The sequence below is a fragment of the Phalaenopsis equestris genome, unplaced genomic scaffold (assembly GCF_001263595.1).
Source record: "Phalaenopsis equestris unplaced genomic scaffold, ASM126359v1 Scaffold000511, whole genome shotgun sequence".
Taxonomy (NCBI): Eukaryota; Viridiplantae; Streptophyta; class Magnoliopsida; order Asparagales; family Orchidaceae; genus Phalaenopsis; species Phalaenopsis equestris.
This window is the reverse complement of record NW_018164951.1, coordinates 1,716,386-1,742,871: the sequence shown is the minus strand read 5'-3', so window position 1 is coordinate 1,742,871 and position 26,486 is coordinate 1,716,386. Positions and strand designations below refer to the sequence as shown.

The 26,486-nt window shown below is 32.1% G+C and overlaps 1 protein-coding gene across 1 annotated transcript in view; it reads right to left on the bottom strand.

Moving 5' to 3' along the window:
* Positions 1-24,641, bottom strand: part of LOC110028353 (dnaJ protein P58IPK homolog B) — a 32,158-nt gene extending 7,517 nt beyond the window's left edge. Inside the window, exons 1-4 of the mRNA XM_020730173.1 lie at positions 24,409-24,641; positions 16,050-16,215; positions 6,873-7,071; positions 6,377-6,537 (exon numbers count right to left, since the gene is read on the bottom strand). Of these exons, the coding sequence (XP_020585832.1) occupies positions 6,377-6,537; positions 6,873-7,071; positions 16,050-16,215; positions 24,409-24,514 (632 nt within the window). The 5' untranslated portion in view covers positions 24,515-24,641. The remainder of the gene's footprint in view (positions 1-6,376; positions 6,538-6,872; positions 7,072-16,049; positions 16,216-24,408) is intronic.
* Positions 24,642-26,486: the final 1,845 nt, after the last annotated feature.

The following is a 26,486-nucleotide window of genomic DNA, read 5'->3' as shown; positions in this document are numbered from 1 at the left end:
AAAAAAGATTGGTATGCACCAATCCCATGAAAATCCACTGATTTCTCTAAAGGAACCGTCGGTCCGACTAGTCATAAACAAAAGAGTTTAATGCAGATATAATAATATTATAATATTAATTATATTTTATACATCACAATCAACATAAGAATATAAGTACAAAATGTTTACTTGTACTTTGTAACAATTTATGAAACAAAAATAATGTAATTTATCACATAAAAAATATGAAATAAATAAATAATAAATATTGAACTCATTAAAGGTGAACAATAAAACATGAGGCTAAGCACGAATAAAACAATGTTGATTACCCATTAATGTCATTATAAACAAAAATGTAAACTACTGCAATTATGTGAAAAATTAGCTAAAAATCTAATGCAATTAGCAAGGATAACATCTCTAACTAGAAAGGGTACGTTTATCCTATAATAAAGATCAATTACTTACCTCGAGACGATAAATGTGATACTTCTATAAATTCGACGGTTTGATCCTACATTAATTATAAGGTAAGATGTGGTTATTCCTTAGGTATAATATAATCAACATTCCTTATTATGATTATTATTATTATTATTGTTCTTACTTTAATATTATTATTATTATATTTTTAAAAGAAAGAATTTAGGAAGGTTGACCTACTAATAATATATTCTTTTATTTTAATTTGATAAAGAAAATAAAAATTAATTTCAAAATAAATTTTATTACAGAAAGTTATGTGTGTAAAATAACATAATCCTACCCTTCTTAATCATGTTTCTCCTCTTGTTAGCCTTAAATCTTGGATCGATCAGGCGATGGATTCAAAGGATTCAGCGAGGCTATTGCGAGCGAAAGATGAAGACGAGGTTTACTTTTGAACGGAAGGAGGAGAAAGGTAGGAGCTTCGGAAGCCTTGATATGCCACAATCTCGTACTTGCCTTGTCACCTAGCTCTAATTTGCAATTGTATTTCCAATGTTCAGTCACCAGGCGAAGGCTTTTTGTGAACACATGAGAGGAAGAGCTAGATCAGATGGATGAGGTGACGGCCTTAGCCAAGGCGTTAATCATCCCTAAATAGCCCGGTGAGGCAGTAAACAGGCGAAGAAAAGGAAGACGACACAGTGAATCAAGAGAAAAAGGAAACAAATCGCAAGTTCGAATTTGGAACGCAGTGGAAAAAGAAAAGGCAAAAATCGCATGATAGAAGTAAAAGAAAAAGATTTTGGTTCTTACATACTACCGTCCTTAAAAAAATTTGATCCCCAAATTCATATCAAAGATTACATCAATTCAACTATTGGGAAAATTTTTGAGTGTATCAAGTATATGCATTTTGTTAATAACAACTCACAATCATGAAACTATTGAATGACATACAAGAATGAGACATCGCTAATGCGATATGTGAAAGTATTGAATAAACTAATGTACTAAATGCAAGTTGGTATAATATGAATGAATGTGATGTCCAAAGGTTAAACAATTGCCCTTGTCGGTTGCTTTAAAATCAAGATAATATTTGTCACCCCATCAGGAGCTTCATTGGTTTCTTGTTGAGTCGTAACAAATGCCCTAGGTGGAATCACTTGTTTGGGTTGCTATGGAGCCTAAGATTAGTGAGGCCAGTACTGCACCATTTAAGGATTTTGATATGTCAGGGGCGGTTGTTGATGTTCTTGGTATTACAAGCCAAGAGGAAGTTGTTGATATAGTTGAGACACCATCACTTGTTGCAACTGTTATTGCGGTTGAAACTAGTATTGACCTGTCTGTCCGTTTTCACTTGTTTTTGGTTTCAACCTTTATTACATTTATGACACTCATTCTTATGGTGCTTATCATTGGTCTTTTGGTTTACGGTAGGCTTAGTTTAGGATTGGTGTTTTGGCATTTAAAACACTTGCCAATAGTTATGTTGTAAGGTCCAGAGTGTCTCTTCCCGCAATAAGAGCAACTAGATTTGTTCTTAGGTTTATCTTTCAGGTGCTTCTTTTGTGGTTCTTGCACTAAAGCAACAGTATTTTTTTGTTTTGCGATAGTGTTTCTTCACGCAAAATCAAATCTATCTCAGCATGTATGGCTCGATCCACTAACTCTCTGTAGGTAGCACACTTGATAGCCGATAGGAGGCTTCAAATGTCTTTTCTCAAGCCAATAAGTAGACAATAGATCTTATGATCTTAATGTTAATTAATTGAACGAATGAAACGAACTATCCTGGCAAGTCAGTCATGAGCTTGGCCCGATCCACTAAAGAGAAATATTACTCCAGGAACAGTCTCTCGAAATCTGTCCAGGAAACTATCTTGTCTGGTCCAAACGTGTTTCGACATCGAATGTCTTTTCTCAAGACAATAAGTTGGTGGTAGATATTTTGATCTTAATGCTGATTAATCAGATGAATGAAACGAACGATCCTGGCAAATTGTGTCTCGTACTTCCGAACGGTCTTCGCTCCTTGCTCCAACTTCCTCAAGTCAGTCATCAGCTTGGTCTGATCTGCTAAAGAGTAATATTGCTCCAAGAACAGTCTCTCGAAATATGCCCAGGAAACTATCGTGTATAGTCCAAACGTATTGCAGTGATGACTTTCCCACGAATCATCAACTCCTTAACGCAATTGAAACGTCGCAATGTCAACCTTACGGTCTTCAGGGCACTTTACTCTTCAAAGTTTCTTCTCGATATCATTCAATCATGCATGCGACTCAATCGAGTCCACCGTGTCATTGAAGGTAAGAGGGTGAGTCTTCAAAAACTGATCCATTACTCGACCCATAGCACTCACATTGGTCATCTCCATTGGTTGATATTGAACCTCCAAGGCAGCCACCAACAGTCCCGGCTGAATGGCTTGTAGTGCTGGTTGCACTGTTTCCTGGATAGCTAGGACCTCTTGTGCAATTTAGGCTGTAAAACTTGCTCGTAACACTTGGGTAACATTCTGTGTTACCACCTCCACGAGAGTTTCCTTGTTGAGATTTTGTGCACTAGTATTCTCGTTGATTTGAGCAGGATCAACGCGACGACAATTAGGAGAGCAAAGACCCCTAGGAATAAGCGCGTCATTTATAATAACTCTCTGGACTCCTCTTCCACTAGCAGTTGCAGCACATTTTCTTCAGAGTCATTCTAAATAATTGAAAGATACACGAAATCAAAATCGATTGAATAACTGACTAAGAGGAATACTCGATCCCCTATCCAATCGTAAGAAAACGATATGTGAAATGCAAAGACAAGGGATGTGAAATGCAAATATAAGAGAAGTGGGATGCAAGAATAAAGGATATCAAGTACAGAATACAAGGAAAATTGGATACAAAAGAATAGAATGTCTTGTATTCTTAAAAGAAAAATAATATGCAAGTAATAATAAAGAGAAATAAAAGAATTTAAAAATTTTATTTCATAAATAAGGATATAACTGATACAACTGAAAGAAACCAAACAAAAATAAGGAAATAACTACCAAACCCAGAAAGAAAATATAATAACTCATACGAAATTAAAAAATATCAATAAAAAATCTAACTCTGGAAAGTCTGCTTCGGTGGAGATGGTCCGATAAGTGGTTTGGTGAAACTTGGTATATAAAAAATATCTAATGGTGAGTTAGAAAATCAAACTTAGTAAATAATTACTATTTATTAAAATATAAAAAGTAAAAGAAATGGGGCATGCAATATAATTAATAAATATGGACAATTTAATATATGTATAAAAAAAATTGCTAAGACAATCACATGTACACATACACGTTTAAGTAGATATTTACATTCTGCAATATCAGATATTTTTTCCCATAAATGACCCATCAATCGTTTAACACTGTTGATAATATGCAATTTCAATATATACATATTTATACATATTATTATATTTATATCTAGTCGGTTTACAATGACGCTCTAAAACAAAGAAAGGTAGGCACTAATCACATAGAAATCCAATGATTTCTCCGAAGGACCCATCGGTCCGGCCGGCCATAACAAAAATGTTTAATACCTGCATAATAATATTATAATATTAATTATATTTCATGCATCACAATCAATACGATAATATAATTATAAAATGTTCATTGATATTTAAAGTTAATTTATAAAACCGAAATAATGAGATTTCTCACATCAAAGAAATGAAATAAATAAATAATAAATATTGAACTCATAAAAGGTGAACACTAAAACATGAGGCTAAGCACTAATAAAATAATGTTAATTACCCATTAATGTCATTATGAACAAAAATTGAAATTACTGCAATTATGTGAACAAGATTTGAAAGGTATGAATCACAACCCTAAAATTAGCTAAAAATCTAGTATAATTTACGAGGTAACGCCTCTAACTAGAAATGATATGTTTATCCCATAATAAAGATCAGTTACTTACCTCTATATAGCAAATGTGATAATTCTATAAATTCAACGGTTCGACTATCATAATATTATTATATTTTTAAAAGAAAGATTTTATGAACGTTGACGTGCTTATAATATATTCTTTTATTTTAATTTGATAAGGAAAAGAAAAATTAATTTCAAAATAAGTTATATTAGGGAAAGTTATGCGTGTAAAATAACACAATACTACCCTTCTTAAATCATGTTTCTCCACTTATTAGCCCTGAATCTTGGATCGGTCGAATGATGGATTCACGAGTTTCAGCAAGGCTGCTGCGAGCGAAGGTAGAAGACAAGGCTTCCCTTCAAACAGAAGGAGGAGAAATGTAGGAGCTTTGAAGGCCTTGGTATGCCACGATCGCGCCTTTGCCTTCTCACCTAGCTCTAATTCGTGATTGTATTTCCAAGGTTTAGTCACTAAGAGAGGTTTTGTGTTAACACAAGAGAGGGGAAGAGAGAAATCGGATGGATGAGGTGATGCCCTTAACCAATGCGTCGATCCTTCCTAAATAGTGTGGCAAGGCAATAATCATTAGGGGTGTCAATTCGGGTTAGTGTCACGAGTTCAGGTCCGACCCGAAAGTGACCCGACCTGAATAGGGCCACAAATAGAACCCAAATAATAAACGGGTCGAAAACTAAGACCCGAACCCAAGCTTTACCCGCTAACCCAAACTCGACCCGAACTTTTGTGCTTATTCGGGTCATTTTTATATTTTCGGGTACAACCTGAACCCTACCCAAATAATAAACAGGTCGAATTTTCTGGCTCGAACCCGACTCGAAAATTTTTCGAATCGGGTTCGAGTCTTTTTGCTATGTCGGGTCAATTTTTGACACCCGTAGTAAACTCGCGAAGAAAAGGAAGGCAGCACAGTGAATCAAGAGAAAAAGGAAACAAATCGCTAGTCCGAATTTGGAAGGCAGTGTAAAAAGGAAAGGGGAAAATCGAGTGATAGCCAAAGTAAAAGGAAAATAATTCAGTTTTTGGATTGGGACCCTAAATGCAAATTGAATTAAAATTGATTGAATGGTCTTCAAATCAACTATTTAATGAGAACTATCAGCTTAATAACGCAGTAAGCCTTCTAAGAAAAGATTCCTTCATTAAGTAAACCTTAATAATATAATAAATGACCTAATAACTAATTAATTAACTGGCAAATCTACAAACGTTAATGATGCAACAAATCCACTCAACAGTGGGCAGTCAACTATAAAAGCATTGTTTTATAGCCAAAAGGTTAATAATTAAGCTGTGATAATCTTCTACTTGAAAAAAAGTACAAACTATAATGAAGTCCTCAGCTTCTAATCTGCTTTCTCAACATAAATTAGATAATATATTCCCACTTAACTACTAAACAGCAGTTTAGGCACTGAATTCAGCTAGCATTAACTTTCTATATCCCAAATGTTCTTGAAAATGTTGTTAGCCGGCTCAATAAGTGGCCCATGAGCTGAGCTCGATGAGCTAACAAGCCAAGCTCAAGCAAGCCCCGACTCAACTCAATAGGTAGTGAGCCAACTCATTTAAAAAAAAAATTATCATAAAATATACTCAAAATATATTAAATTTGAATACTTTATCTTTAAATTATATAAAATATTTAGAAATTGATATTTTACATTTTACATCAAATGATTTCTTATTATTCATCTCCTAGTTGCTCATTTTATTAACCAGTTTATAACACTAGCTTGAATTAATATTATTTTCTTTCTTTCATAATAGAAAAGCCGGCTTTCATAATAGAAAAGCCAGCTCAAACTCATAGAATTAAACTTTAGCTCGAAACAACTCATTTACACCCCTATTAGAGGAATAAAAGGAAAATTGCTTCAAAATCATAGGTTTTGTCACAAGTTTAAGTGTTACATTAAGCTAATACTCTATATTCCAACGCAATATTAAAGAAAACTGCAAATTAGCATAAATCAAATTTAGGAATCTGCGATGTTGAAGAAGTAAACCTTGAAGCAATGTCATGATCAGCCAGATAATAGTATGCACGGCCACGTAGTAACAATGCATCGAGATCGTTCTCATCTTCTTTAAGTAGATAACCAGTTTCTGAGATAGCGTTTGAGTAGTCCTTCAGAGCCAAAAGCAACTTAACTTTAAGAAGCTTCGCCTGCATAGAAAAAAACGCCTGAACAATCGCACATTTAAGCAATGACTAAATAGCCTAGGAAAATTTGCATGCATACCATACAAATCATTTGTATTTACATATCTAACACCTAAAGTTTGATATTTACATTTATAATATTTTGGTGTCATGAGCCGATGCATGGAAAGTGTACTTCACTTTAAAAATTTTAATAGTGATGGTATTTTCTATGTGATATTAAAGATTAGAGTGTTATGCATGTAAAAATGGACGTTTAGTTGTTAAATATGTAAATACATAAGAATTGTATGGCATGAATGTAAATGCCCCAAGAACCTGAGCAACAAACAATGCACCTTCAGGCAATCAGGAGAGAAAATAAGGACAACTTTGTCAATATACTCCAAAGCTTTTGAAAAGTCACCAGACTCGAAGAGATTCTGTGCAGAGTCCAGTGCATGTTTGGCTTGTGACAGTTGAGAAAGCTCTTTCTCTACTGAAGCTCTGGGGTTAAGCTCCAAAGCCTTTCTGTAGTTATTTTCAGATTCCTCAAATCTGCAACAATAAAAGAATTAAATGAGAAACAAAAAATTATAGTTTAAACCATCTACATAATTCAAATTATCAGTTATTTTATTTTGTAATACCACCGGAAAAATTGTCTTGACGCTTAAGATGTATTTTCAGTCATATCATACAAAATTATATTTAAAAAGTGCTAATAGAATAAATAAATAATATGTTGTTTAATGAAGCTGTGAGAGTATAAATGGCATCAGATTCAACAAAAAAGGATTTATGCAGATTCAGTAATGAATAATTTCTCCCTTTACATATAATTACATAAGAAGATGGCAAGGCTATTAGGATTCCATAAGCCATTATTTTGCTGTTGAGAAATAGCAACAATTTCTAAGACATTTACCATCACTTAAAATGTCAAAGGAATTCAATGATTCAAGACTGAAAAGGTAAAAATTTCTTTTCACAAAAAACATCAATGAGGTGAAGTTCAGTTTCATACCAAAAAGAAAAAAAAAAGTATATAATTTTGATTTGGGGATCAAATAATAAAAAAATGATCAATATGACCGTACACTTCAATAGTCCATGAGAAAATACTTCTCTACTTATTTGAGCATGAGATCATCAGGAGATTGGGCGATCATGTTCATTGAATTTTAGGACTTGTTTGGGATTACTTTTATTTTTTATTTTTTAATTTGTTTTTTTTTTAAATATGTTTGTTTAGTGTACTTTTTTTGCATGTTTTTATTTTCGTTTTTAAAATAAAATTAGCTTGTTTTTAAAAACACTTGAAACATCTAAAGGTTATTTTAAGTGTTTTTAAAAACAACTAAACATGTTATATCATACAAAACACATTTTAAAATAAATTAAAAGTAAAAAATAAAAAAATTAAAATTAAAAGTGATCCTAAACGACCGCATAACGATCCAATTTTTTTAATGAGGATTGTTAGTATTGTCGATTTTCCAATCACACCATTGCAAATAAAGATGTGTAGATTCCATCCAATCAAACATCATACAAAGAAAATCAAACTCTCAAAAAATAATCATTAGATTTAAATTCATATTATAATAAGATAAGGATTGATGTGTGCTAGAAAATTCTCGACAGTAGATTAATGAATTATCGTGTCAGTGTTGTACGAGAATTCTGCACACACTTAGATAAAAAAAAACAATAGAAACACCATAAGTTTTTATGTGAAAAACACAAAAAAGGAAAAAAACCATGAGGTCTGATCTAGCTGAAGATATCCACTATAAACTGTTGATTACAAGTACAGTCCCTCGTCCCACAGAAAAGAAAGGGTTGAACACTTTGGAGTTACAACATCGGTGCACAGATAAACTTATTGTAGGAAGTGGACGACAACCAATGGTGATAGGCGGCGACCGACAGGTGATGGTCGACTACGGTCAGCGGTAGTCGACGAGGGTCAGCCGGTGGTGGTCGACGATCAGCAGGTGGTGATCGACGACAGTCGACGGTTGCAGAAACGGCGCTGGACTTGAGCTCATTCTCAAAGCTTCAAATTATTTCTCAAGCCTAAAATTTTCCTCCACTCATGAGAGAGGTGAGGCTCTATTTATAGAATTCTGGGTGAAATTAATGTCGGAAAATAAATCACTTTGATTGGACGGCCCGGAGAGATTACCTTGATCAAACGGCATTTCAAGAACATTTGAATGCATTAATGATGTCGGAATTAAGTGATCTTAGACTTATTGGATTCATCTTGTCGAGACGCTTGTATCTACTATAAGCTTACCAAGTTCAGCATTTGTTTGACCTTTTAAATATATTCAAAAAGCTTTCAAGATTGGTTTAATGTCTTAATCTGAGCTTGATTTGACTTGGATTTAACCAATTTTGATATCAATGAGTCTTTTTTGTCGATTCGGTCAGTTTGATTGTAAGTTTGTTGAAATTGAAGTTTTGGATGACTTTTAATTGAAGTTCTAACGTTCATTAATCAAAATGTTGCCTCGAGATCTATGTTATGCCTCAAGATTTGTGTCGCTTGATGAAAATTTGTTGAAGGTGTATTAGTTGTCACTCTATTTTAGGGCGAGATCAAGTTCATCGTCCACAAATATCAAAATCCTACCCAACAGGTGAGTCGGGATCTTCTTGCATATTGCTACTACGCATTCTAATAGAAATGAAAAAATGTTAAAAGTTTTCCCGCCGCGCTTTGAGGGGGAGTAGATGATCATAATGTATTTTTTTATACGTCTTTGACGTTGATTCTGAGGTTGTTATGGCTTCTTAATCATGTGAAATTCTTCAATTAAGGTTAGCACGCACACTTTATAAAATAGAGAATAGAGTACCTTTTGAGGCTTGTGCCTTTTGAGGTTGTGCACACTAGGTGTATGCCTTCTAGGAGCTTCAAATGTGTTGGGCTTTGATGTGTCTGTGTTTCTTGAGGCTTGTAGCCTTTTGAGGTCTTTGATGAACCTGTGTCTTCTGAGGCTTTTAGCCTTCTAAAGTCTTTAAGTGAAGACTTTATTAACCACTTACTCTTTTGTAGTCTTTTTAATAAGTACATGATCCATTACTAGCTTCCGATTGAGACTTATCTCTTGGGCTTGTCTTCTAAGGGTATGGTTGAAAGAAGAATCCATTAAAGATGTCAAACCCGTCCTAAGTTGTATAGTCGGATATGCTCGACGGCATGAACCTGTAATAGACAAAGTTATATGAAACCTACTGAGGATGGTTGACCCATCCTAGGTTGTTGGTCGAAACTTTTGCTTGACGACCGTAACCTGTTATGTAAGAGGTCAAAGGAAATCCACCAAGGACTTTTGACCTATCTGAGGCTGTTAGTCGAAGCTTCTGCTTGACGACTGTAGTCTGTGATGGAAAAGGTCAAATTGAGTCCCCTTGGGATCAATTAAGCCCAAAATGAAATGTCAGATGCTTTGCATTTCTCGATACCAGGGTGTAAGTTGCAATAGACCATATGTTTTCTTGAAAATATGGTTGCAGTCATACTCAAGAATAATGTTTGACAGCTTGTTAGTTACTGCTCTTGAATCTTTTGCACCTCAAAGAGGGTGCTTCTCACATGATTTTGTAAAGCAGCCCATATATCGAATCTTAAAGATATCAACTTCTTGATCTAGTTATATAGGAACGCTAGTACAATGAGGGGCGTGGCGTTGAAGAAGTTTTGTTTAGACGAAGATTGCCCCCAATCTAGAAGAACTTGTTGTCTGAATGAAATGTGGAATGACTACCCCACCACATTCGTGCCCGAGACGTTAACGTGAACGACATTTCAAGATTGAAGTGAAAGTTGACTGTCAACCTGGTAGTTGTGAAAGATTTTTTGTTTGAATAGGATGTCAGAAGACAACCCCATTATAATCATGCCCGAGACGTTGACATGAACGACTTTTCGAGACTGCACTAAAGGTTGCCCCAACCTAGAAGAATTTGTGAAATAATATGTCTGAACATAATACGAGAAGACAACCACACTACGATCGTGCCCGGAACGTTGAAGTGAACGATCTTTAGAGACTACAGTGAAGGTTCCCCCACATCGAATAATGCTCCAGAGATGATCTTCAAGTTGTAAAGGAGGTTCCTTCGCCAATTAGAAGATGTGCATAATTGGAAAATGAAGTAGGAGTTTGGCATCTTAGAGTCAAAGACAATGTCGAGTGGCACTTTGTTTCCCACAAAAGATGTCAAACTACTGCGTGCTAGAAAATTTGTGGCGGTAGAGTAATGGATTTCATCTTAGCATTGCATGAGAATTCAACGCACAATTAGATAAAAGAAACAACCAGTAGAGACATTATAAGTTTTTATGTGAAAAACCCAAAAAAGTGAAAAAATCACAGGGTCTGGCCCAACTGATGAAATTCACTATAAACTGGTGATTATAAGTATAGTCCCTCGTCCCACAAGCGGGAAAGAGGTGAACATTCTTTAGAATTACAACATTGGTGCACGGATGAACTTGTTGTAAGAAGAGGACGGCGGTCGATGGTGATCAGCGGCGACCGACAGTTGGTGATTGATAACGATGGACGGTGATCTACTACGATCGAAGGTGGTCGGCAGGTAGTCGTAGAGGTCGATGGCGATAGGAGCGGTGTTGGACTTCAGCTCCTCAAAGCTTCAAGCTCTTTCTTAAGCCTCAAATTTTCATCCACTCATCAGAGGGGTGAGACTTTGTTTATAATATAAAACACTTTAATCAGACGGCCTGGAGAGATTCCCTCGATCAAATGACATTTGAGTGTCTTAATGATGTCAGAATTGAGTGATCTTGATCTCGTTGGATTAGTCTTATCGAGACGCTCGATTCGACTATAAACATACCAGGTTCGACATTTGTTTGACCTTCCAAATATATTTTGAAAGCTTTCAAAAGTGGTTTAATGACTTGATATGAACTTGATTTGACTTGGATTTGACCAATTTTGGTACCACTGAGTCTGTCTCGTCGAGACGGTCAGTTTGACTGTAAGTTTGTTGAAATTGGAGCTCTACATGACTTCTAATTGAAATATGAATCTTCTTTGATCAAAATATTGTCTCGAGATTTGTGTTAAGCCTCGAGATCTGTGTCGCTTGATGAAAATTTGTTGATGGCGTATCAAGGATAAACCTCAACATTTTTTAAACTTATGTAACAAGCTTGGTTTTTTTTTTATTTGAATTTACAACTAGGATAAAATTCTCCTAGAAATATCTTTAAATTTGGTGTTATCTAATTTTTTAGATGAAGAGTTAGTTGTTGATATTGTGGAGGTTGGTTGGAAATTAATTTTCTATTGTTGTGGAATTAATTTATGATGGATAGGGTTACCCGTGAGACACTCCTAAACTGGTCATAACTTGTCATAAAGAAGAAATAAACTATTGTTATTTGCCTACAACTATCCATAAACAAAAATAGTGAAAATGTTGACTGTTTTCAGCAAATTAGAGATCCTCCAAAAGAAACAACAATTGAATTAACCTTTATTTTAATTAATAGATCGCTAGAGTTCTTCCAAAATAAATTTCTACTTGTTATCCATTTTAGCATCTTGTCGTGAGCTTAAGTAAAAACATTGAAAGGTTTGCAATAAATCAAGTTGGTATCAAACATCAATCATCGGCGCATGGTACAAATAAATAAAAAATATAAAAATAAGCACGACTCACCTTTTCAACTTGAAGTCGCACTGAAGGCCAAGAAGGAGACAAAAAAAAAAAAAAGAAGAAGAATAAATCATTCTGCAGTCAAGCTTACCAAGTGGCTAGCTTGACTGAATAGATAGCAGTCATGATAAAGTGGATGGGGATGGTGGTTCAAATCATATCGATCCTACTTCCATGCAAAATGCAAACATGGATGGAAAGGGTGAAAAAATAGAGGAGTTAATGAGTTAGTAACCTGACACGACAACCCAACAGCCCGAACATTAAAAAATCAGGTTCAAAATGACCCAAAATAACCTGCTTTATTTTAAGGTTAAAAATGCATTCTCTTTAACTAGTCATCAACCCTCTATCTCAATGGGTCATATGAGGTTAAGTGGTTGTATTAACACAATGAAAGTTCTATCAAAGATATAATAAATAGGTTAAATGTGTTAGGTTTGACTCGATCAGGCTTGTGAAAAGTGAATTTCGGCCAAATATTTTGACCAGTACAATAAACAGGTCGAGTTCGTATCAAGCAATTATGGATCGGGTTAAATTCAACTTTGACTTGAAAGTTTAAACGTTAGATATGTAGGTACATAAGCATTGCAGGGTATGTATGTATATCTCCCTTATTTTTATTTATAGGTTTACATTTAAAATGTTGTAAATTCAAGAGTTTACAAGTACACATAATCTTTTTTTTTTAAACGTGGGTTCACGGGATGGCCAGCTAAGTCCATTAGCTTGACCAATGTTGAGTATTTCCTTGCCACTTGTTCCAGCTACGATTGGATATCTTGTTTTCTATATATCCAGATAATCGAGTCCTTGGGCATCCCAGATAAACTGTAAAAATAAATGCTTCAATTCATTGCTATTGGAATTAAACTTATTCAATTTTTTTTTGGAAAAGTAAGCCAACATGTCCGCCGACTATTTGCAAGTGGCCAAAATAGTCTCGGACTATGTAAAAGGTAAATTTACTCCCAAGAATATGTAAATTGGAACCAAAATAATTCTCAAACTCATCAAATGTGAACTTAAATAGTCCCATTGAAAGACCATTTTGCTTCTTATTTAAATAATGTAATGAATAAATTGGTCTTCTACATAATCTAGGGTCATTTTGGCACCTGCTTGATCATTTTCTCTTTAAATTAATCTTCAAATGACAAAAGTAGAAAAGAAACTATAAAGTATTCCAATATTAGGCTGAAAGAAAAATTACACTCATAAAGGTTCATTTATGAGCTAGGAGATGAAAAACTTCATGTTAATACTCGTCAGAAGCATTAAGCAACTAAATGAACAGCTCAAGTCTAATTAGCTTTTAATTATCCTTTTATTTTATAATTTCGTTTTCATTCTATGAGCATACTTATGATGAATATCTATAAAGACAACATGTGTTTTTCATTTGATTCTTTTGTAGGTTGGTCATTTATAGAGTTTGACATGAAATCATGCTAAATAAGCTTGCAATAAATATCTAGTTAAGCAATAATGATTCAAGTGTCATGAAAATTATTGCTAAAGGAAAGTTTGCATAGATTCAAGAATAACAGGTGGTTTAGTTTCTCAATTCTCTCTTTCTTTTTTACATGAGTTCAAGAATGAAGGGTAACATTACCCATGACATTTTCATTATCACAAGTTTTTTTTGGGGAGGTTATTTCCTGGTTCAACATTTCATCTTTGATATAATTTTGCATCATTAATCCTTACAGACATTATGATTTTTTACGTTGTGTTGTATGCAAATATGCTATGTTAGACGCCTGGATAGCATAGTTCATGAGATTTCTCTAGTCATTGTTGTTTCAACTTTGTAATGATTAACGCTGCTTGGATTTTGGAAATTGTTGACCCATGAAAGTAAAATTTCATCTCGCAATTGAAGGGAGAGATTTTTTTGAGGTTTTTTTTACTTGGAGAATGAAGGGAAAATTCAAGGAGCATTCGGAAGAATTTTCAGGAGCGATCGAAACTAAAGAAGACGTCCAAGAAAGTGATTATGAGGGTGAGTGATTGATGACTTGAGTGAGAGTGAGTGTTTTGAGTTAATGTGAATGGGCGTAAAAAGAGGAGAATTCGGTTGAAAGCATTGTACGGGCTTGCAATTCAGTGGAGCAAATCTAGTTGAGATTATTCTTAAACATTACTAACTTTGGTTTTTGCAATGAAATCCATGTTGTGTTCATCTCTCGTGATTAAAAACTAAAAACTTCTATTCCTTGAATTTGTAATCCAAGTAATTTAGAATTATTCATGTCTTGCGATTATTAAATCTTGTCAGGCATATTGATATGTTAAATTTTTGTAATTAATTTATTTCTCAATTGGCATCTTAGAAGGTTAAAATGGATTGTGCTCTAATACTATGAAAGTAGACCAGTGGAACAATTAGGTAAAAATACATTGTCTTAGGATAATAGGAATATTGTAGCTAGGATAATGCAATAGCGTAGAAAAATACGGAAACATGGAGGGTTTTGCATGATTTAAGGAATTAAATTGTAATATGAATCCCCGAAATTTCTTATGAATTTCAAAGAAGCTAAGGAATAATGTTGTTCCTGGTTGTCAACAACAGTAGTTGATTGATTGACTGGTTTTCTTAGGTCCAATTCACAGGAGATTTGTCACTTGCAAGAAAACCTTCATCTCTAATTTAGGTTTTTATTTTTGAAAAATTAGGATTAGTCACTTTAAAATTTACAAAAGTTTTAACTTTTCAAACTAAATTTAGACTTAACAAACTAGATGTTTCACATGTTTTGGAAATTAACAAGCTCTTTGTAGAATCAATACATTGACTCAGATCCGTATATTGCCTGAGTGACACGTATATTAACAAGTGCTTGACAGCATTGCAGCATCAGTATCAATGTGGGTCTTGAATTTTCTTCGCTTTAGTGAATTATTTACTTAAACAAAAACATCATAAATAAATTGTTATTGAACCAAAGAAATGACTAATTATCTTCGTTTTTGCTGAAAGTGTTGACAACATAATAACTAGTTGCAATTTAATTAGTTCCAATTATCATTTTGTTTTTTATAACTTTTATTCCCATTTTAAGTATTTTGGGCGTGCCTATAACAAGTATCGATGAAGTTGGAATGTGTTCGTCATTTGATTCTTTAGTGATGGTTTGGTTTATATAATTCAAAGAAAAGTCATGATAGTTTGTAATTAAGCACTAGTGAAGTCTTATGATTCATTTAACATGAAACTTTGACTTTTTCCCCCCACTAGTTCAGAAAACAGCAGACAATATTATTCACGGTAATTTTGCAATCACAAGTTTTTAATTAAGTTACTTGCAATCAACATTTCACACCAAAAATGATTTTATGCATATATATGCAATGTTTGACATCTAAATAAGGGAGGCCGTGATATTTCTCAGCACCAATGTTTGACTTTTTCGATGGTTTTAAAGGTTTGAATTTACAGAATTAAGGAAACTAAATTGTTGAGATTTTTTACCATTTCTTATAACCTAACGATGTTCTATAATAGATTCCTTAAAAGGGTCTCGTGATTAAATAAATTTTAATTTACAATCTCATGCGTACAAATTGGACTTGAGATTCCTTATGATATGATACAAGCATGAAATATTATCTGAAGGAAGTCATCTCCTTGTACCGACATGAAGCTAGTTTTTCCTCTTTTGGTGAACTATTTACTTTATCTAATTTCTCACAAATAAGTTGTTATTGGCTTGCAAGATTTCATAATTTTAGTTATAAAATTGAACTAGATTTTTTTTAATTAAACTGGGTTTTTTTAAAACAGTATATAGACAGTTATATCACTCAACAATAAAAAGAACCTGCAAAGGTGATGAAGAACAAAAGCTCGCTGCAGGTAAGCATCTGAAAGTCCGGAATGTGCCTCAATCGCAACATTAAGAAGTTCTAATGCTTCACTATAATGTTTTAGTTTTATTCTTTCAGATGCTCGCTTCACTAATTTTGCTGCCTCAACTTCTTGACTATCTGCATTACAAATAAGTAGATTAGCAAAAGTAACGGAAGCAATACGATTCCCATTGACAAGCATATAACTATTCACTAAACAATAGAACATCACGCTAGACATTAAAAAAAAAGTTAAAAATAGAATGTTGTAGTTTCAGAACGTGCCAACTCAGCTTATTCTTGATTCTTCATTGATCAAAACATAATCAGATATTTTGGATAATATGTGATGCTTATAAGACACGCAAAACTTTGTAAGAAAATAAACACAACCCAAGATAATGTTTCCTTAGAATTCTAATCTTCATCATAATTTTATCTTTTCATGAAAAAAAGCATAAAAATCATTAAGTGCAATGATATAAACACCTGGTTAACCTTAAAAAATTTAATGGTATATAAATTCATTTCATAGTAAAGCATATTATTGTATATAAAACCAAGTACATTTAGGTATATGGAATCATCTGAATTATAACATTATTTTCATAAAGTACATGTTAATTTACAGTTTGATATTTTCCATCTTATGTAACGTTCATCACTTTGCCAATAAGCCTAATCTTAATAGCAAAGTTAAATCATACATGCCATTCATTTTCCCATGTACCACCTTTACAGGGGAATTTACATACATACTGCCCAACTCTTATGTCTTCGCATAAAACCTAAAGTTTGTCTTTTATATTTATACCTCCCAAACTTTTCATATCACATCAAAAATACCACCATTTTAACTTTTAAAAAGTGATTTAAACATTTTCATGCATAGGAGAGGTGGTATGTATGTAAAAGTCAAAGTTTAGATGTTAGAACTGTAAATACACAGGAATTGAGTAGTGTGCATGTAAATCTTCATTTTTATTATTAGGTAAGTCCATCGAGGCTACCCTCCCACTTGTGTAACTATCTTTAAATCACCATTATGAATAGTTTTCCTATTCTTTCATGCCTAAGCCAATCAGTTCGCCACATAAATACCTTTCTATTCATCAAGTTCATATCATGTTTAACTCTACATAATATGGTGCAATATTTCCTGCCAGTATACAATACAAAAAAATACAGTGAAGTTATTGAAATAAAATGAAATTGGAAAAATTCCTACGTGCTAAATTCAAACATAAATATTCCTCCATGCAATATGCATAATTAAATTCCGTGACAATTAAAGAATATTTAATTTGCATCTTACAACGTTCAGAATTTGTTAGAACTTAAGAAATATAAATTTCTCATCTATGCCTAATAGACTCAATCACATTCTTTTAATGTTTCACTAACAAAAGCATATTATGTCCTCGACCATAAATTGGAAAAAAGAGAATCTTAAATCATAGTATAAAACCGCAATCTTTCATATTCCATCAAAGCTACATATAAGTTTTGGATTCTAGTTTTCCGATTATACACTATAGTTTTAATATGAATGTGAGTTTAAATTTTATTAAAACTTGACAAAAATCCATAATTAAACCATATAATTCACGCATTACATGCATATAATTTCATTTGTAACATTGACATAATTTCACCTCGTAATTTTTAAGCTGATCTAACCCTGTTCAAATATACATCTAAGATTGACTCCATGAAATCTTACTAAATCAGAAATTAAGAAGACAATTATTGCACTAATCACATAGAAAACTCGAGTATAATCTATTTCTTCGACTTCCTTGTACCATTCTTATCCTTAATGAATTTACGTTCATGAAGATTCATTAAAATAAAAACATATATATAATAAAATTCCTGTGCTTAAAGTTCATTTAATTTCAAGTTTAACGCATGAATTAGTGCATGCTTTTACCCCATCTTGTCCAAACTCTTCATTAATATTTTGTAAAATAAATCCATGAAAATTATCATAAATTAGGTAAACACTATAAAATTTTCTGCACTAAACTCCTTCACAAAACATAAGAAATAAAACAAATTTTTCATGTGTACACAAATCCATGCAAACTTAATAAAATATAAAATTAGAAAATTTACATTTAGTCTCAAGTATAAAAACCATAACAAAAATCTATTAAAAAATTTAACAATTTTTTATTTACAAATTTAAGGTATAGCGACCTACTTAAAAAGAGGAAAATTTGCCCTAAGCTTCCGCTCTTTTGCTTTGTCTCTCCATCTTCTTCTTCTCCCTTAACAAAGAACTCCAATTATTCCCCAAAATTAAATTAGTGGGCCCACCACAACTTTAGAAAAAATAATTCGTGAAAATTCCAAATGGGGAATGGTGGAAAATAATATTTAAGAGGTAGGGTAGTAAAGGAATAATTAAATTAGAAAAGGAATGATACAATTAACTTTGTGGTGTAAAGTATAATAATTATTCATTAATTTATGAGAAAACCAGACATAATATCCCTTTTAATAAAGTTGTGCAATAGATTTCGTATAATAATGTAAAATTAAATCAATATAGCGATTTGAATATTCAGTGATACAGCGAAAACCAATCAGAATTTAAACAATGGAATCTTTAAGAATTAGCAATATTTTAATCATGAAAAACAAATTATGTAATTTCATGAGATAATTTCTTTAAAATTCATATTCATGCATTTTCATAACTTCAAAATTTAATGCTAAATTTATTTAATATGATCATCAAATTTCAAATATTTAACAATTATTGTTTAAATTCAAGTTCTTTTTATGAAATCATCCCTCCTTGTAAATTTTCATGCTCAAAATTTAAAAAAAAAAAGCAGGTACAGTTGTCTGATTTTTCATATATAATTCTCTTTCCAAAATTTCAACACTATTAATTACAGTTTCCATCACATCTTAGCCATAGGGATTCTTTTATTAATGAGTTCCTTCATATTGTAAGCAAAAATTATTTTTTATTTTTAAAAATCAGCTTACCTAAACTTCTATTTTTAGCTTAAGGAACTCTTTAATCATCATCATTAGTAAACCCAATTTATCAACAATTTTATATAAAGTACATCATTTATATCCTGAAAGTGATGAGGAAAATGCAATCTATAAGCTAAATTTTCAATCCTTTATATTATTTCAAACAACCCAAAAATTCTTTCTTTTGCAAATATGATCACACCTTCTAACTTTCAAAATAAAAACTTTAAAAATATGTATATCTTAATTTTAAGTTCCACAATTCTGCATTTTAGATTATAATAATTCCATTGTCCGGCTTGAGATATCTTCGTTAAATTATTGATAATTCTAATTTCTCAATGGCATCATCTACCAATTAAGGTCCCATAAAATTTTTTCACCAACCTCTATCCGACTCAAACGTTCCTAGAACTTCAATCATGTAATGCCTTACATGTTAATGTTATTGAACTGAAAATTATTACCATACGCAAACTGTATTACAGGCATATAATCTTCCCAATTATCTCTAAAGTTCAATAAACCAAATCTCAATAAATTTTTTAATGATTGGATCACCCTCTCTGACTATCAACCTGAGGATGAAAAGTTGCACTGAAAAACAACTTAATTCCTAAAGCTACTGACACTTACCTCCATAATTTAGATGTTAAACTATTACCTCAATCTAATACAATCAATTCAGCAATTTCAATGCAGCCTCATAATACATTTTGCATAAATATTTGCTAATTTTCCAGCTTAAGATTTTTGCTCGATGATTAGAAAATATGCAGATTTAATCTACACTAAATCATATCCTTGCCTAAACATGAAAAAAGCTATAACAAAATCTATTGTGACTTCTTCCCACATCCGCTAAAGAATAAGCAGATGCTGTAACAATCCAATAAGCTTTAATGTTTTGCTCTCACCAGCTAATAAAATAACATTATTAGCAACACCTTCAACTCGGGCAACCAAATAAAATTTTCAAATTTTTATACATTTTATCACTACCAAGTTGAATAGTACAGCATGCATAGTGTGTCTCCATCAATAATTCTTTTCTCAAATCACAATATAGCATTGATAGTCCTTCATCACATTTTTTACACCACTTGATATTTAATTAATTTTTTGTTCATACTCACATATGTACAATCAACTCACATTCTTCATATCAATTATTTAGATTGTTTGAATTTACTATTACAAACTTGGCTGTATAATCATTTAACATAATTTCCCAACATCAATAAAATCCTCTTTTTTTCACTTGAAAAAAGCTATAGCAAAATCTATTGTAACTTCTTCCCACATCCACTAAAGAATAAGCAGATGCTGAAACAATCCAATAAGCTTTAATGTTTTGCTGTCATCAGCTAGTAAGATAACATTATCAGCAATATCTCCAACTCGGGCAACCAAATAAAATTTTCAAACCTTTATACATTTTATCACTACCAAGTTGAATAGTACAACATGCATAGTGTTTCTCCATCAATAATTCTTGTCTCAAACCACAATAAAGCATCGATAGTCTTTCATCACATTTTTTACACCATCTCAATATTTAAATATATTTTTGTTCATGCTCACATATGTACAATCAACTCAAATACTTCATATCAATTATTTAGACTGTTTGAATACTCTTACAAACTTGGCTCTATAATCATTTAACATAATTTCCCAACATCAATAAAATATTTTTTTCACTTCCAGCTCCATTCTTTCCAAGTCTCTTATCAATTTTTTCTATGTTGTAAAAAAAAAATACATATCTACCAGATGATATTATCCTTAAGGCATTCTTTTTAAAATGAATTTTTTTGTAAAAATTGAATATCCAAATAAAAGTCTTTTAATATTTCAAACATCTCCTTTGCCTTAAATCCAACTCTTTATACTTCAAAGTCTAAGGATCAGTGAATATTTTACAATTTACAATTTTATTACATATAAAAAATGTTGCTAGGTTTACAAAGCAAATATCATTGTCGTCAATTCTAAGTTGTGAGTGGATAATTCTTTTCACGTGCCCGGCATTATCTAAATTCCTATGCAATTATCTTCTCATGTTGCATTCCAAATCTCTTAATAAAGCAACACTGTTTATTTGAAATCACTCAACACCAAATAGAATTGTCAAAATATGAGCAAATATTAAACAATTCTTTATAGTCAACAAATTACCATCACACTGAGCAACTCGCTCAAAGTGTACTATCTTCTAAATTAATATTGTTAATAACACTATTATCTATTAAAATCAATGCACAACTTCTTATTATAAGTTGTCATTCTCAAGAAATTTCCTAAAATACATTGGATGGGCTAGGCTATTTAGCTATACTACTATTTTTTAAGGATCAATGAAGATAGCATTATCATTGATTAATATTCATAACTTAATAACCAAAATTAAAATTAAGAGAATTTTTCAGTTAATTGTTTCTCCCTTGGAATTGCTAATATTGAATGAATTGCTAATCATCTTTATTTTTAGTGTAGCAAAATACGATTCATAAGAACCATAATTAATCGATTCATAAGAACCATAACAAATCGATTCATATATGGTTAAAAATTTATGTTTGTCATATCCATGAAAACTACAGATGCATTAATCACATTAAAAGACTTAACAAGAAGTTCATAATGCCCATAGCAAAGATGAATGCAGTCTTTGTTGCGTTTTTATCATTCACTTGCAGCTGATGATAACTTAATCTCAAGTCAATCTTGACAAATATCCAAGCTCCTAACTTACGAAAAAATCATCTATTCTTGGAATGGGATATGTATTCTTAAAAATAGCTTTTTACAGCTTCACGTAATCTATGCACGATCCTTATGTTGTCTCTTTTTCACGCAAAAAAAATTAAGGATCCCAATGTACAGCCAGTTGAGCTTATAACTAAACTTTCAATTCCTACAATTTTGTTATAACCATTATATAAAAAAAATTTATATTGGTTAAACATGTACCCTTAATAGTGAATTCTACGTATCTTTCGAGGGGTAAACTCAGCAACTATTTGAAAAATACATGAGTTCCTTCATCACGAGTACTTAATTATTTTAACTAGCTTGCTCACACCTTACCAATTAGCTAAAAATATTGTGCAAGCCTTTTGCCATTGCAATCCAACAATCAAAAAGATGTAAACATTCTTGTTTCCTCTTCTCCATTGTCTAACTATAAACTCCCTATTTTCCGCTTACAATCTATCTGGGCACCATATCCTCCCAACCAATGCATTCCCAACACGTATCATATAGAATTATGGATAGCATAATCAATTTGAAATCCAAAATTTTTATCACCAATTTCTATCTCACAATAACATATATTGCCACTTACTAGTTGCCATATTGTCACCAACTTGTATGCTACAAATAGACTAGTATGTAATTTCAAGTATGAAAAATGTAAAATGTCAGATAAATTATCTGAAACAAATGTGTGACTAGATTAATATTCATAGATGTGAGTTATAATTGCAACTATATCTACAGAATCCTTTGCCTCCTATTGACTCCAAGCATAAACTCTAGCTTGAATTAGTGGTGTTGATGATTCAGCTTTCTAATTCTATTGTTATCTTTGCTAACTAGTCTTGTCCACATATTTTGTCCTACAAAACTACAAATCTAGGTCTTCGCCTTTGTTCAGCATTCTAACTTATCTTCCTTTTGGTTCTAGCAAAGAGCAATCTTTCATTTTTGTGACAAATTGAACCGCATTTAAAGTATTGTACTGTGATTAAGAAATATCTCCCCTTGTCTTTTTCCACAAACTATACAAACTCTAACATCTTAGAGATGACATACTCTTCTGTCATTGCTTTTTGGTAACAAATAATGATGTTATTGTGAGGAAAAAAAGAACCTCTATTGAATCCTTCCATCTCTAGCATGTGCCTGCTCCTTTTTGCATTGAACATATCAATTTATATCAAATCTAACCCTTTCAGCCAACTCAAACTAATTAGTGACTTTGAAAGGTATTAAGGGTCGTCTAATATTGTTTGTTAACCTTCTCATATGAGAAGAGAAACTTCAATAAAATCATTAAAACATGACAAAAAGAGCAAAGGTATTAAAATTGAAGTTAGAACTTCAATAAAATCATCAAAGCATGACTAACTACAAAATTCATTATTATTATAAATAACTTGTGCATAATGCAAACAATTTAGAGCCAACCACGGAACACTCGCCACTCGTACTTGTTTTAGAACAACATTTAGTGTTAAATCTCATCTAAAAAATAAATCTCATCTAAAAAATAAACACATGACATCTTAGCATCAAAATCTCCTTAATTTCTTATGTCTATCATGATAACTCTAACTTCCTATCTTAAGAGTGCCTCGTCTTCCTGGGTCCCATACGCAAAAATAAACTTCCATTAATTTTTGTTATCTTAACCAAAACGATAGCCAAGAGAACAATTCTGTCAAACATATTCACTTCACACTTTATCCATCTTAGTTTAATACAAATCCATCATTACTACTTTTGATCTTTTCTCCAATCAGTACAATTTAAAAGGAAAGCATTTAAATTTAGCATATAAGCAAACAGGTATAAAATGAGTAAAAAAACAAGAAAACAAAATGGACAATGTTTCTTAGTAACTTTATGGCTATTGATTATATCACTGTCAAACAGTTAGAATGTCCAATAAAGAAAGAAAAGAATAAAAATTTTGACCCTAAATCACTAGGTTGTAATTTAAAACCCAATAAATTGAGTTGAGCAAGATTCAAAGGCTTAAAAAGCTCGTTGAGAATTGTTTGAAAAAAAAAACTTTAATTGACTGCTATCATAATAAAGCACAGAAAACTAAAAAGTACTTCCACATCAAAAGTCAAAAAACAAACAGAATTTAACTCCTAATATACTAACAGTTACTCTTTAACTATTGACTTCAAATTTTCAAGATAAACGGATGCCCGTCCAAAAAAAAACAATCCTCTGACATTTTATTACAATTTGCATATCAATTTACAGCTACTTCTAAAGCAACGCAACCTCAATCTTAACACAACTTTTGCCAAACAAGTTAAAGTGGAATATTATGTTTATGTCAACCTCAATCTTAACACAACTTTTGCCAAACAAGTATATTTTTACAGGACACCACAACACTATAGCACAGTATAACAGACATCAACGCTAAAACCAATCCCAATAAAGGCACCGCAACCCTAAATGATATTATTACTCCTGAATATAAATGTATTCATCAATACAAAAAAAATGAGAATTAGAGGAAAAAACAATAGAACTTCTAGAAAATGATAGATCAAACATCTAACTAGCTCGAAAAAATCGCACCTTGGCCGGCGACAAGTGAACATCGAAAAGCGGATGCAAGGCAGAAGAGAACGATAAGAGGAAAGATAAACCCGCCAGAGCCGGAGGTATTCGCCGCTGCAAGCATTGCTTGTGGGAGGAGCAGAGCAGGAGGGGCAGAGAGGAAGAGATCTTCAACAAAAATTATGGAAATTAAAAGAAATCCCGCGCAAGCATTTCTTCCTCGATCCTCTCCGCTCAGAGGATCATTTTATCTGTGGGATTAACGAGATTAATAAGTCTGTAATGTGGTTGCATCTAGAGAGCACAAGGCCACGTAAGAGGAACCAATGGGTTCGGGACAAGTGGAGACACGGGAGAACATGAGTTGCAATGGGCCTGAATGGGCTGACTGTTTGATAAGCCGGCCACTTTGATTTTTGGGGTGATTCAAAAACATACCACACAAATCCTATGTATTTACATATTGAACACCTAAATTTTGATATTTACATTAATAACATTTTTTTATGTTATAAACATATGGATGAGATGATAAGATACATTTAACTTTTAAAAACATAATAATGATAGTATTTATGACTTGATTTTATAATTTTGAATGAAGCATATAAATCTAAAAGTTTAAAGGTTAGATACGTAAATAAATAAATAGTGTGTGATATCTATTAAATGACCCTAATTTTTTTATTATTTAATTTTAAGTAAAACAAATATAAAAAATAATAATTCAGTTTAAAAAAAGGCATTATAAATCTTAAACCAAAAAGGCTTTATTTTATATATTAAGATATTATTAGGCTTAAGATAAATAACTGAGAAACGTCACTTTATCTATGAGAGAACTTGTAACTATTTTAATAATATGTTAAATAAATAAAAAATGATTCACTCCTCAATTAAACTCACAGCATAACTATTTTAGTCTTTTGAATTTTTAAAATAACAATTCACTTAATTTTATATAGTATTTTTATAATTAAAATAAAATATTACAATTAAATAAATTTATTTTTAAACAAATATAATTGAAAATTGCTATTTGTGTCAATATTTCGTTAAGAACAAACATTACGAATAATTGATTAACAATAAGATGTGATAGATTCTTCTGACAAAAAGTAAAAGGGAAATTCACATGCATACCATACAATTCTCATGCATTTACATATGTAGCTGCCAAAGTTCAATATTTACACTTGTAGCGTATTAGTATTATGAGCGTATTGCACCGACAAATAGTTCCACATCGGCTAGGTGTAGGGCCGAAAAGCAGTATTTAAGTCTCGTGCTGCCCACCTCTCTTAAGGACTCTTTTGGGAGGTGACAATATGCATGAAAAGTGTAAATCATGTTTAAAAAGATATTAATGGCAATGTTGTTTATGTGATGTTTTAAGGATTAGAATGATATGCATGTAAATATAAATGAATGTTTTATGCAAATATATAAGAATTGTGTGGTATGTATTTTAATACCCCCAAAATAAAAATGTATTGGAAGAAAACTATTAACAATAAAAGCCTTTTAATCAACAATAAGATTTGAGCCAATCATTAAGACTTTTTTAAGCTCACCCATCAAACTACTTTAAATGATTCTTGTTGAAAAGTAAGATTGATGAGACGAGTACATTTAACACAGCAACAAGCCTTCATCTCATGAATATTGTTTCTCCATTGTATCCTATAAGTGTCATATTTTCATTTAATTCTAATAAATTAATATTATTTCTATACAACATGCACAAGTCTTTTTAGGTCTATCTCTAACTTTTTCACTATAAGTCGAATATAAAACATCTACTCTCCTAACGGGATTATCATATGGTCCTCATTTAATGAGACCAAACCATCTAAGATGACTATCTCTAATCTTCTCTGCCATTGGAGCTACACCAACCCTTTCATGGATACATTCATTTCGCATTTTGTCTCTAAGAGTCAAGCCACTCATCCGCCCAAACATTTTCATCTCAACAATACTTAACTTAGTATTATGCTTCTCTTTCATAGGTCAACATTGTGCGCCATAAATCATTGCAAGACTCACCACTATCATAATTTTTCCTTTACGTCTAAGCAGTACTTTTTTATTAC